The sequence below is a fragment of the Daktulosphaira vitifoliae genome, unplaced genomic scaffold, assembly GCF_025091365.1.
Source record: "Daktulosphaira vitifoliae isolate Bord-2020 unplaced genomic scaffold, ASM2509136v1 Scaffold_4, whole genome shotgun sequence".
NCBI lineage: Eukaryota > Metazoa > Arthropoda > Insecta > Hemiptera > Phylloxeridae > Daktulosphaira > Daktulosphaira vitifoliae.
In genome coordinates, this window is record NW_026099575.1 from 30,036,744 (window position 1) to 30,050,190 (window position 13,447).

Sequence of the window (13,447 nt, forward strand, 5' to 3'; positions counted from 1 at the left end):
TTGCTTTTGCAATTATCCATCAATTTTTTAAAATTAAACACTATCTACAGATTTGCATCGAAGCGTTTCTTATGATAGTGATTTTAATCACTGTCAGATTAAATCTATACTGGACCCAACTATGCAATGTCTCCACTATGCCGCGACCCCACTGTGCTACCGTTTTTTATTTTATGAATATTGATTTAAATTTGACTATTATTTATTTTTTTTAATTTTCTCTTAGTGTTGAAAATCTTAACTTATTACATAACAATTTCTCGCTACCGATTTGTCCACTGTCAAGATTTTTATATTAGTTGGTGTTTAATTTCTTAACTTACCAGTAATCAAGTCTAAGTGAGATATTTATATAAGTGAGATAATTACACATTTTATAAGGTTTTCATGTATAAAATTAGTAATTTATTTTTTCAAATATACAATGAAATATTTAAAAAAAAAAACAAATTTTAAAAATATATAAATTAAAATATAAAATATAAATTTTAAAAACAAATATTTTAGAAAAAAATATTGAAAAAAATAAAGTAATTTTAACCGAAGTTCAGATCACTAAAAATGATAAAATAAGAAGTTAAGATATGTTCAACCTATAAAAATATTAATGTCCTCTTAGAATCTTTAATTTATCCGCGAAGTCCATCTTATGAAATTTTGACTTCAAGTTAAATATTCTAAAAAGTTTACTATGTATTAAAGTTTTAGTTAAATATTCTAAGTGTGGTAAGCACTCTTGTGAAATATTTACAATAGGATATAATTCATTTGTGATTATACTATTTAATTTAAAACTCAATTGGGTTGTATACGACTTTTCATTTAAAAAATTATGAATTATTTGTTGAGCATTAGTAACAAAATGTATTAAAATTTCTTTTGGTTTTTTTAACTTACCAGTAATTATTTGATTTTGTGTTTGAAATGTTTTATAAAAGATTAAAAATTCTTTGTCATTAAAAAGATCTGTGTCCTCTTTCAGAAATTTATTTTCACATGGTTTACATGGAAATTTATCTAATAATTTTTTACCGAGATACCCAGCAAAATATACATTTGAGCAGGTTTCTAAAGTTAATGTAGGAACAGTAGTCAGATGTTCTTGTATGGTAGGACAGGAATTAGAGAAGGAAGATATTTCAGATGTGTCTGAACTATAATCGGAATCGATAGGATTTTCAGTTGTAGTTTCGTCGTTAGTCTCGTCAGTGGAAGATAAAGGTAAATCTAAAATATTAGTTTCATCATCTAGCTCACAATTTGAGGTTTCAGATGATCTCATTAAATTGTGTTTAGCTTGAATTCTAAATGATGCCCTGAAAGTTCTAGCCGTAGGATTCTTATTAAAACCTCCCCTTTGACGATAAACTGAAAAAGTGTTTTCTAAAACATCCTGATTTAACCTACTAGTTATTAAATAATCGTATCCTAAATTTTGCTGTTGCTCAAATAACATTATAACAGCGTTGATACTCCATAGCAAACCATCAAAACATGGAGGTTTTACTCCATATCTTTTAATAGGTTGTGATAATCTAAGGTCACTAATAATAATGTTGGCTTGTTTTAGAAAATTTAATTGTTTGGGATTTTTACTGTATAAAGCGCAAGAAAAAGGATTTTTATCAAAAAGTTTTGTACTGTTAAGAACGTCAAATAAATCATTCATGTATTTAAGAAAGTCTGCAGAAGCAGCAGCTGTTGACGATTTAATTTGTCCGGTACTTACACATGTTTTTATCACTGCGGACATAGTATTGCTAAAAATTTGTAGCGCTAATTTACAACTCATTTTTTGGAAAGGGCCAGGTTGAATGTGACTATCATTAATTTTTAAAAGAGCTCTACTGGTTCCACTGTTTTTATCTATGTTATAGGCCTCTTTAATATCATTAAATGATACTTCATTACCTCTATAAATAAAATTGTATTTTAAAAAATTATTTCTTAAACTCTTAAACAAATGCGGTATATCATAAATTGAAAATATTTTATTTTTTTCCAATTCCAAAAATGGTTTTTTTACAAACATACCTAAGTTTTTTAACGAAGCCGTATTATTAGTACCTTGATCACAAACTATTGAAGTCACAAGTAAACCTATTTGTGACGCTTTTGAAATTACGTCTACAATTAAACTACTTAAATTTGTTTGATTCATAGAAGTACCAGATAAGAAATATGCCAAAGGTAATTTCCACCTGCCATATAAGCCTCTGGCAAGAAATACCATGGCTTGAGAAGCAAGATAATTAGAACGACCTTTATGTCCTAAATCTTCATAACCCTCAACACAATCTAAAAATTTAGAGTACTCAAGAAAAGTTTTGATTTTCATTTCATCAAATGAAATTACACAAAATTTATCTTGTTGGGACATAAGCCCAACTTTAATTTTTATGTGGTCAAGGTAAGCTGAATTAAAACCGGGTCGGAATTTAGAGTTACCAATCCATCTTTTTATAGATGTTACCCCAGGTAAAACTATACCTTGGCGGTCTCTTAAAAATTTATATGTTGTAGGAGATTTATAAAATAAATTTAAAGCAAAAGTTTTTTGAGCTCGCGAATAAATTTTTCTAGACTTATTATTACGAAACATTTGCATTTCAGCTAAAATTTTAGAATTCTTACTTGAATATTTAATTTTTTTTATGACTTGAACTTGGTGTCTTGAACACTTTAATTTGTTTCTTAATTTAGACACAAGAGAATTTTTATTTTTCAATAATTTTTTATGTTTTTGAATAATACATTTAAATTTTTTAAAAGATGTACCTGGACTAGAAATATTTGGACATTTTTGTTCATAACTGTTCTCNTTTGGACATTTTTGTTCATAATTGTTCTGCGATACTTTGTGAGAAACAGGAGTGGATGGCATTTCAGTTAAATTGTTTATGAAATTTCTAGTAGCTGGTGACAAAGTAGAAGTTGAGGGTGAAAATAATTGTTGTGCACATAAAGAAACTTTTGGCGATTCTGTTGGTGTCTTTTCTTGTTTTTTTTTATAAGTCCTAACTGGAGTTCAGATTTAGACAAATAAATTTTTTTCTCACTAAGATAATCGGAGGCTTCAAAATGATTACAACAAACATACTTATTATACAATTCATCTACAGATAAATTTAATAAACTGGTGTTTCCTAAAAAATATTTATCCATAATTAATTTAATACCCTTCATTGAAAACTAAAAAAATGTTAAAAATAATAAATTGATCTATAGTCGTAACCAAATCGACTCATCTAGTGTTTTAACATTATACATTTTTTGATAAAAATCAGTCTTGTAAATTTAAGTAACTTAAATTATTCATTACTTTAATTTCGTTATTTTACTGTAACGAAATTACGAAATTTAATTATTTTTATTTCAAGTAATTAATAAGTAATTTAATAACATTTATGAAGTAATTTCAAGATAATAATGATACTTTTAAAAGAAAAACAAATGTTCATAAAATAAATAACAATTCACGTGTATAACACCCAATATAGTCCATAAATTGTTCTAATTCATCATTTTAATAATATTTGATATTTTTATACCTAAGCGAGAGGAAGAGTACGGCTAGAAAATGTCTAGTTATAAAAAAATAGCTCTACTCACTCTTTACCTTATAGAATTAGATATTCCATTTAAAATGTGGCTATGACAAATATTGAGAAATAGAACGGTTTATAAGTATTATTTTTAATGGTTTAGTATTTGGTTAAAAATATAAAAATACAATTTTTTAAAATTATTCTACAGTGTACAAAAGTACTTTATACATACCAGAGTTTAATACCCATTGCATCGATCGATCATCCTTCGGGAAACGGTGGAATCTGAGATTTGGGTTTTCTCTTTTGTTTTTACCGCAATTAAAAAAAATACACTTATTTCCACGTTGTGTACTCATTGTTATAATTATAATTATACAGATAATAATACAAATAAATATATTAAATGGTAAAACCACGCAAAAGGGACCTTAGTCTTCAGTACTCTAGTGAAAATATGAATAGTGATTATGAAATAGGAAAGATTTTTTATTTAGTTGGATATTTTTACATTGATAGGTTTTAAAAACAACACAAAAATACAAAATAGGCATGATAATTCGTGTTACAATAAGATGTAAACATCGCTAATACATCCTGTTTTTAATGCAATTCCAAATATAATCCTGGCGCCGAGATATCGTATTATTAAATCGTACTCTTTTACGTGGTCTATAGTACAATTGTTTTACGATCTCTCATAAAGTGTTAAATTTTATTTTTAATCGTGTTAAGTTTGTAAGGTCACATGAATTCATGAAATTGGGCTTGTCAGAATCTATCATTAAAGTAAAAATGACCCATACTAATTATACAACTGGAATTATATCTCTAGCTATATATATGATCCTATAATAATTAAGAAAATGTTTTTATTGGAAGTTGTATAACATAAATCAAAGATAAATACGCAATCATACCGATTTTAAACACATCAGAAAAAGATATTTCGATTTCTATAAATAATATTAAATTTGATTTTTTAGCACAAGATTTCGTGCTCATAAATAATATGTAAATACTATCAATTGTAATAATGTTAATACTAATAATAATAATAGATTATCTCTTTTAAATCAAAACCTTAATTTAAATCATTTAAACAGTAAAGAAAAGTCGTCTATTAATAATTTATACAATCAATTTAATGATATATTAATTTTATCCGATGATAAATTATCTTATACTAATCAAATTGTACATAAAATAATTACTCCTAATGCTCATCCAATTAATATTAAACAATTGATACCCTATGTGTCATAACGAGGAAGTTGATAAACAATTAAAAAATCTTTTAAAGCAAGGTAGCATTGAAAAGTCAAATAGTCCATGGAACTCGTCTAGAATTCTAAATTTTATAAAGGAATATATATATATTATGTTTTGTCTGTTAATAAATATTTTTTTGATTTGTTTTATACTCTTTTTTTGTTATTTTCATAAAAATTATAAATTAATTGTTCAAAAAAAGAGTTATATGAAAGATTAAATAATCTGAATTATTTTTACCATGTCAGAAATATTTATTAACGATATTTTTTAAAAAGGCACTAGTATAGAATTTACTCAATACCTACAAAAAAGAATGAACCAATAAGTTTATACTTATTTGAGTCATTATGCTTTCTGTTTAAAATAATTTATAAAAATATTTAGAGATCAACAGTTTAGCTTGTACTGTAATACCACATTTTATAACGTGTATAACAATAACTTTAATTATGTGCATCATACATTCATTTAATAATTATTAAAGATTTAAAATACCACGTATATTTCAACCAATAGAAGCACTCAAAATTTACGCTATCTATCAGCACAATCGCCTGCGTCCAGCGCATCGTTTCCCTGCGTCCATTCATGATAAAAATTAGACTGCCAAAATTGTGTACGGCGTGGTCTATCTATGTGTATTTAATCTATGGTAATACTGATAGTAAGTAGTTTATGTTACATCTATCACAGATTATATGAAAAGAGATAAATCATTCGGTCGAGAATAGAAAAAAGTCAAACTCTCTGATTGGGAGCAATCACGGCAGTGAAGACCGTTGTGCAATTTCACATTATTGTGCAAAATATTGTACAATTCCTCATCAGTATCATAAATGGTCAATGATATGAGAATATGAAATATTGCATTTTAATAATTGAACGATAATTAATAATAACTAATGGTGTACTTACCTTTTTTAAATAACGTTTTGTCTTAATAATATATGTTTAACAAATCGAAAAAAACCAATAAAAAAATAATTAATATTATTTTTATTCTTCGATTAATTAAAAGGTTTATGATAAATAATCAATCTGTATTAATATACTAAAATTCAAAAAAATTATTTTTCAAAACTATAATAATCATTTTTAATTATTTATTTAATTCCCATCTGCAATTCAAAAGAAAAATACAAGTAGAATACTTTAAATAAATTTAAAATTTAATAATAGTCAAAAATTTAATAATCTATACAATTACATAAGAAAAGTTCTCATACATTTGTATAAATTTATTTTATTTGATAAATTTACGTATGTAATATTTTAATATATCAAAAAATGTTTTTTATTTCATTACATTATATTAAATTATTAAATAGAAAACCCCTTATTAAACTAAAGATTGCAGTCCAATATTTATTATTAACTATTTTAATTTCAAACTTTTATCAATGTTTACAATTGTAATAATTTTGGGAGATAATTTTTCGGACATAGAATAGAGAATAGAAAATAGTACAGTTATTTATTATACTTCAGCCACAGATTAAAAGAAATTTCATTAATTCTGTGCCTAATCTTTGACTGTAAAAATCATCATAGGAAAATTTTATATTTCATAAAATAAAATCATACTTTTAATGCTCTCTCGCGGAGAAGTATTGTACTTATTATTTATTAAATTATTATGTTATAATATATTTGTATATATTAAACGTGTAAAAATAAAATTCCAAATTTTAATTTTAAATAAGTTATTGAAAATTTAAATGGAAAAAAATAATCATTTAAAGTTAAGAGTAATATAAATTCAAAATATTTTCTAACATTTTAACTTTCTATAAGACACAACGCTTTTAGAAGGAAACTAATTTATCAATTTTGGTTCTTAGTTAACGGGATAATGAGTAGTCTCTTATCAAAAAATTAAACACAATAACAAACAATATCTTTATGGTATACCTTGAATCACTAAAAATTTTCAATTGTAATTGTACTTATTAAATAAAATAACTTTTGTTAAGTGGAACAATAGATGTAAGATTAAATTTATGTTGCCAAAATTAGTAAATTTATACATAGTGAATTATGCTCAATTATATGTTTATGTAAAAATTTGCTCAATTATGGAACAGCAACATCGAAAACTCATTGATCAAAACATATCTAGGTTAGTTTCTTTAACTTGTAGTTTAGAGTGTATAATAAAAATACTATTACAGAAAAATGTTATTAATAAATGGATGGCAGAATATATAATGGTAAACGACTTTATCTCACCAAGTTTAATGTAATATAAATATATTTTAAACAAATACTGGTTTTTGGCAGACTCCTAGCAATGAATCTATTAGGAAAAAAAAATTTTATGAGGTTATACAATGCCGAGGGCCAAATGCGTTCACTATTCTTTGTAAAACTCTTGAAGAAACTTCAAACATTGAAGCTCGTAATGTTTTGTTATCATCCAAAACAAAGTAATATTTTATTATAACATGAACATTTAGTAATAGCTTTTTATACATTAGATTTTGAGTGTTAGTCAAAATTAAAATATTTTATTTCAATTTTTTTTTTTATCAAAATATTTTAATAAAAATAGTAGATATAAGTTTAATAATGATAAGTTAAATTATGAATGTAATTTTTGGCTCTTTCTTTAATTTTTAAGCTTTATTTTATTTTTTAGTTTTGCTAGTTCTACAGTTTTATTAAGTGAAAGTATGAATGATGTTAGTATAAGCAATAGTGATAAAGTGTATAGATTTATTAAAAATAATGACAATTATGTAAAAATTTCTCCAAATCGTCAGCGTATGGATATAGAAATGGATAATTCACCAAATGGAGTAACTTAATTTTAAATATTTAAGAAAACATAATCTAAAAATATGTTTTTTCAGGTTTACCATATGGGATCAAAACCAAAAGGCCACGCACTTATTATTAATATTAACAAAGTATCTACCAAACCAAATGAAGAAAGAACTGGCTCAGATGTTGATGTTAATAGTTTAAAGAAATTATTTGATGGCTTAGGTTACAAAGTTAAAATTAAAATTGATATCACACAGGCAGTATGAATATATATATTTTTTTGTTTTAATGAAATATTATAAATTAATATCTATTTCTATTTCTATGAGAGACTGATATCAGGGTTATTAGACTACCAAAAAGCTAATAAAATTAAAAATAATGTGGATTTTTATAGCCCATAAATTATGGAAATTCGAAAGTTATCTATCATACAATATTTATCTCTAGAATGAAGCAATAAAAACAATGTGATGTAGAAAGAAATTTGTTTAAAGCATATATTATTTTGAAATAGTTACCTCCTACTTCAATTTAATGAAAAGACTTTGTTTTCATGTCCTTTTATATTAGAAATATTTATAGTCACTAATTACCTATTAATTTATAGTTGTTAAACATTATTATATTATTTTGTATAAAATATTGTAATTTAAATATTATAATATTCAATATTATAATTTTTGGTAATGAAACCATATTATTAGTTGTTATATTAGTTCCATTTGTAATAAGTATCAAATCAATCCTAATTATTTTTTATAAATTTTTCAGAAATTTCGAAAAGTTATTAGTGGTTTTAGTGATGTAAAAAATCACCAGAATACTGATTCTATTATTGTTGTTATAATGAGTCACGGTGAAGCTGGATGTGATCCTTTTAGATCATCAGACATAGTAACTGCAGATGGTCACAAAATTAATACTGATTGGATAATTGAGCAATTTGTTTCTAATAAGTCTTCTAAAAATATACCCAAATTATTTTTTATACAAGCTTGTAGGTATGTATTAAAACATTTTATGAATGTTGATATTATTTTACTGTTTTAATTAAGATATATAAAGAAAATATACTGGTTAAAGACTATCATAAAATTAATTGTATAAATAAGTGCAAAAAAGGGTGATAATTTGTTTACATTTTGCTAATTTTTCACATAAAATTTAAGGTGGCCTGAGACTTTCATTCAGGACACTTAGTTGTTATTAAAATAAAATTTATGTTACAAATTGATTAATTTTAAAAATATAGAGGAGAAAATAGTGATTATGGATGGTCTAAACCAACACCTCACAAACCTTCAATAGAAAATGATACTACTAGTACTGGTACTAGTGGAACTGGATCTGCTCTTTCTCGACGTTATGAAAATATATTTATTGCTTATTCAACTGTACCTGGTAAGATTTAAATCTTCATATTGTTACCATATACTGAAAAACCTCTATCTCAACTTAAAAAAAAAAAAATTGACAAATATTTAAAAAAAATTAATTATGTACTATTAAAGCCCTAAATGAAGTAGTTACAGTCATTATATAAGGAGTACAACCGTAATACTGATTGAACCTATATGGAAAGCCTTTTAAACGAATTCATTATATAGTGAAATAACATAATAAAAAAATAAAAGTTGTTGTGTTATAACCTTTCCATTGTCAGGGGAATATATTACACATGTATGTTAATATTTTAGATTTTTATGAAAAGCTTATAAGGTAAAAGATAATTAATTTTCTCTTCTATATCGTTCAATTTCAAACTTCATGAATTTCATGCAAGTGTAATTATATTACTTTGATTGGATATATTTCTCCAGAACTTTCTATTCCCTTCATTCTGGATGCTTTCTGACTTTGACATTTGTGTAAGGATTTTAATCTATATAGTGACTACGGGACTTGCCTCCTTTTTCTTTTGACTTTTCCTAGAGTGAATTAATGTCCTTTTTAATACTATCTCTTCTTATAACGTGTCCAAGAAATTTGAGTATTTAGCTCTGAATTGTGATCCAAAAGCAGTCTTGGGCTTGTATTTTAAGTTCTTATTAAGTTTGTATTATTAAAAAATTTGTTCTATAGTTGGTCCATGGTATTCGATGGCTCTATATGCAGCCGTTTAAAATGCTTCTATTTTTTGTTTACACAATGAATTTAAGGTCCATAATTCAGATATCATTATGGAGAATATTAGTTATTTCATTAGATATAACTTTCTTTCCTGATATCAAGAGTCTTCCATATTTTGACAAATTTGATAATTGCAGTTTTAGCCATACTCGCTCTTTGTTTAATTTCCTCTTCCGAATCACCTTTATTTGATAAAAGTACACTTAGATATATTATATTGTCTTTATGATCTGTATCGAGTATGATGTTAAACATTGTAATGTTTTTGTTCTATCAATAGTGATTCTTGATCAGTTTGATCTATTAAGTTTTAGACCTGCGTCATTGCTAAATTATTCTACTAGTTCTAGAAAGTTTTCTATTTCCATTTCTGTTTTTGTTAAAAGTACTTATCATCAGCATATCTTAAATTGGAAATTTTCTTGCCTCCAATCGACACTCCTCTATTCTATTTTTGTGTAGCTTATCTCATAATCCGTTATCCATATGTGTTAAAGAGTAATAGTGATAATATGCAGCCATTTCCTATTTTAAAACTTTCAGAAAGATCAGACATATGCTTAGTTATTGGCATATATTATTTTTATTATTGCTTTAAGGTGCTCTGAAACTTCCATTTCTTTTAGAACGAGCCACAGAAAATTCCATATAATGATGTCAAAAGCTTTAGTATAAACTAAAAAGCTGCAAATAGTTGTAATATTTTACTCATAGAACTTTTATATTGTCTGTTAAATGTGTAGAAGTTGGTCACTTGTTCTTATTCCTGGCATGAATCCTGTTTCTTCTTGATAGATTTGTGAAAGCAGATATGGTTTTAGCATTTCTTGTATCATATGCAAGATAGCATGATCTTAATTGTATGAGGAATTAGTTGCCATATTTTAATTACTTCTAGCTATGTTGTTAGTGTCACACCATTTTCATCTTTTATAGATAGGTGTCTAGGTTTGAAACTCTGATATAACACTGCCACTTTTTTAATAAAAAATCTATGCTCTTGCTTAGTTTTATATAGTTTTATTTCTTTGCATATTGATTTTATAATTTGGTCTTTTTTCTTTTATAGGCTTTGGTTTATCGTCCAGCATAGTTCATTGTGTTCTATTAGTTAACAATCTTCTCTGATACCTCTTATTTTGATTTATTCTTTTTTTTAATTAATTCATTTATGGTGTAGGATCCATGTTTTTTTCGGTCAATTAATACAGGGTACCTCTTTGTGAGATAGTAAGATTGCAGTCTTATTAATTTTATCATGATGCTATTTTTTTTCATCAATCATAAAAATTCTTAGCTTTCACTGGACAGATATTGCTAATCAATATGTCAAAAGAACCCACATTTTATTTAATTAAAGACAATTTTCTAAATAATTGAAAAAATCATACTGAAATTTTTTTATTAAGAAAAAATTCCAAAAATTTTACAATAGTAAAAATTTTCCCTCCAATAATTTTAAATTGTTATAACTTTTTTCAAACTGGATCTAAAAATTAAAGTAATATAAAACACTGCCAGATATCAATATTTTTTCATTGTAGCGTCTATCTATTATAAGCCAAATTTTATTTTAGACTCTTTCCAAAAAAATATCCTATAATATAAGCCATTACTGAGACATACAAAAAAATTATAATCATAAATTTGTTGATATTACTCTATCAATATATATATATACAGGGTGATCGAAATCTGTTAAGACACTTATTTTCTCAGAAACTATTGAGAATTTTAAATTTTTTTAAAGAGAAAAAATATCAAGTTCAAAAATCTCTACATTAATATGTAGTCAAATCATTATTATTTTCGTCCCTTCAGGGATAATAATCCTTATTTATAATTTTCTTAAATGGGAATCCTAATTTTTAATTTATAATATTATAGAAAAAAAAAATTACAAACAACTTAGTTAATACAATTTTTTTTTTCGATTAACCATTCGTCTGTTACAGCTTGTTAAAGTTAAGTGATTTTAGTCCAATTTTCTATTGTTATTTTACTGTATTAATTACAGAAGTCATTATTTTGGTTTGCTGTTGCATAAACCAAATTTTATTGATCAAGTTATGACAGGTAAATTAGCTATAATAATCTACGGCACACCAAATAAGTGATAACAATAATAGATTCAAATCGGGTTTTCGATGTGTTATTAATAGCAAAGTCTATGGATGTGTGAGACTTATAAATAAAAATAATGACTTCTGTATTTAATACAGTAAAATATCTATAGAAAATTGGACTAAAACTACTTAACATTAAGAAGCTGTAATGGACGAACAGTTAATCGAAAAAAAAAATTGTATTAAATAAGTTGTTTGTAATTTTTTTTTCTATCATATTATAAAATTAAAAATTAGGGTTCCCATTTAAGAAAATTATAAATACGGGTTATAACCCCTGAAGGAACGAAAATAATAATGATTTAACTACATATTAATGTAGAGATTTTTGAACTTGATATTTTTTCTCTTTAAAAAAATTCTCAATAGTTTCTGAGAAAATAAGTGTCTTATCGATTTCGATCACGCTGTATATATATAATATATTATTTGTATGTGTTAATAATTTTATTAAAATGGTAAATATATATACAGATATATCAGATACCTATGATTCATTCTACAGAACAATACTTCTGAAGGAGCACTTAGTACAATTTTTTTTTTAAGTTGAAAGTGACATTAAAATTTTATACGAAAATAAAATTATATCACAAGGCTTCTTGAAAAAATATCTAAGAAGGGGTTACTTGATTTTTGATAAAGATTCACCATTTCCAAAACCCACTTATTTTTTTACCACTCGCATTAAAAATTGTAATTTTAGTTATCTACATGAATTTGTTTGTATTTTTCACAAAATAAAGACTTATTTAATAGATTAAAATCTATATAATTGATTAAATCTTTTGTATTTTTAATAGTGTAAATTATTGAATATTAAAATAAAAATCCAGTTTATTCTTTGATTTTTAATTTAATCAAAAATACATTATTTTTCAAAAATCTGCTTTTTGATTTAATTTATTTAAAATAAATGTTTAATTTTAATTAAACAGCATTATACATAATTAATTATGATTGATCAATCTATATAAAAATTAATAAAAATGTTTATCAAAACTGATACATTTAATAATAAATTTATTTTAAGGATATTATGCAAAACGTGATACAGTACATGGATCTTGGTTCATACAGAAATTATGTGAAGTTATTAGAGAAAATGCTTGGCAATATGATTTAGACACAATGATGGGAATGGTTAGTTCACAAATTATGATGTTAGTCCTTAAAAAAAATTGGTCTATATTAATGTGATAAACTTGTTTAAAGGTGGATACCGAGATAAAAAAGCTCAATAGTATTGAATATGGATTTCAAACAGTCGAATGGAAATATAGGGGGTTTAGTAAAAAGTTTTATTTTAATCCTGGTCTCTATGATGATGATGAAGTTCTTGAAAGTGATCTTTAATAGTATTTATTTATAATTTTTTAAGTTTGCCTAATTATTGATATTTTTGATAAATTTTTATAAGCTTTATAGTACAAATTTTGAGTACATTACTTAATATAATTATTATTTATTTTTGTACTTAATATATATTAATAAAATATTTTTATTATATATAACAAGTTAATTTTTTCATATCAAACCACTATTTTATCATACATGTTTGGTTTTTTTCGCTGGATAGCAAAATCTACATTTATTATT

General features: G+C 24.8%; 1 protein-coding gene across 2 annotated transcripts; it reads left to right on the forward strand.

Moving 5' to 3' along the window:
- Positions 1-6,699: 6,699 nt before the first annotated feature.
- On the forward strand, positions 6,700-13,365 carry LOC126903458 (caspase-1-like). Of its 2 annotated transcripts, XM_050681604.1 has the most exons (9): positions 6,700-6,942; positions 6,995-7,033; positions 7,104-7,249; positions 7,462-7,621; positions 7,676-7,849; positions 8,364-8,593; positions 8,845-8,993; positions 12,882-12,991; positions 13,064-13,365. In XM_050681604.1, the coding sequence occupies exons 2-9, from the start codon at positions 7,016-7,018 to the stop codon at positions 13,202-13,204; spliced, it is 1,128 nt and encodes a 375-aa protein (XP_050537561.1). In that variant the 5' UTR covers positions 6,700-6,942; positions 6,995-7,015; the 3' UTR covers positions 13,205-13,365. The 2 variants fall into 2 exon arrangements, with proteins under 2 accessions (XP_050537561.1, XP_050537560.1); XM_050681603.1 differs by having other exon boundaries at positions 6,700-7,033.
- Positions 13,366-13,447: the final 82 nt, after the last annotated feature.

Coding starts and splice junctions, on each gene's coding strand:
- LOC126903458 (XM_050681603.1), top strand. CDS start 6,824: ATGTTGCCAAAATTAGTAAATTTATACATAGTGAATTATGCTCAATTA. Junction 7,622..7,675: donor TGGATAATTCACCAAATGGA/GTAACTTAATTT, acceptor ATGTTTTTTCAG/GTTTACCATATGGGATCAAA. Junction 8,594..8,844: donor TTTTTTATACAAGCTTGTAG/GTATGTATTAAA, acceptor TTAAAAATATAG/AGGAGAAAATAGTGATTATG.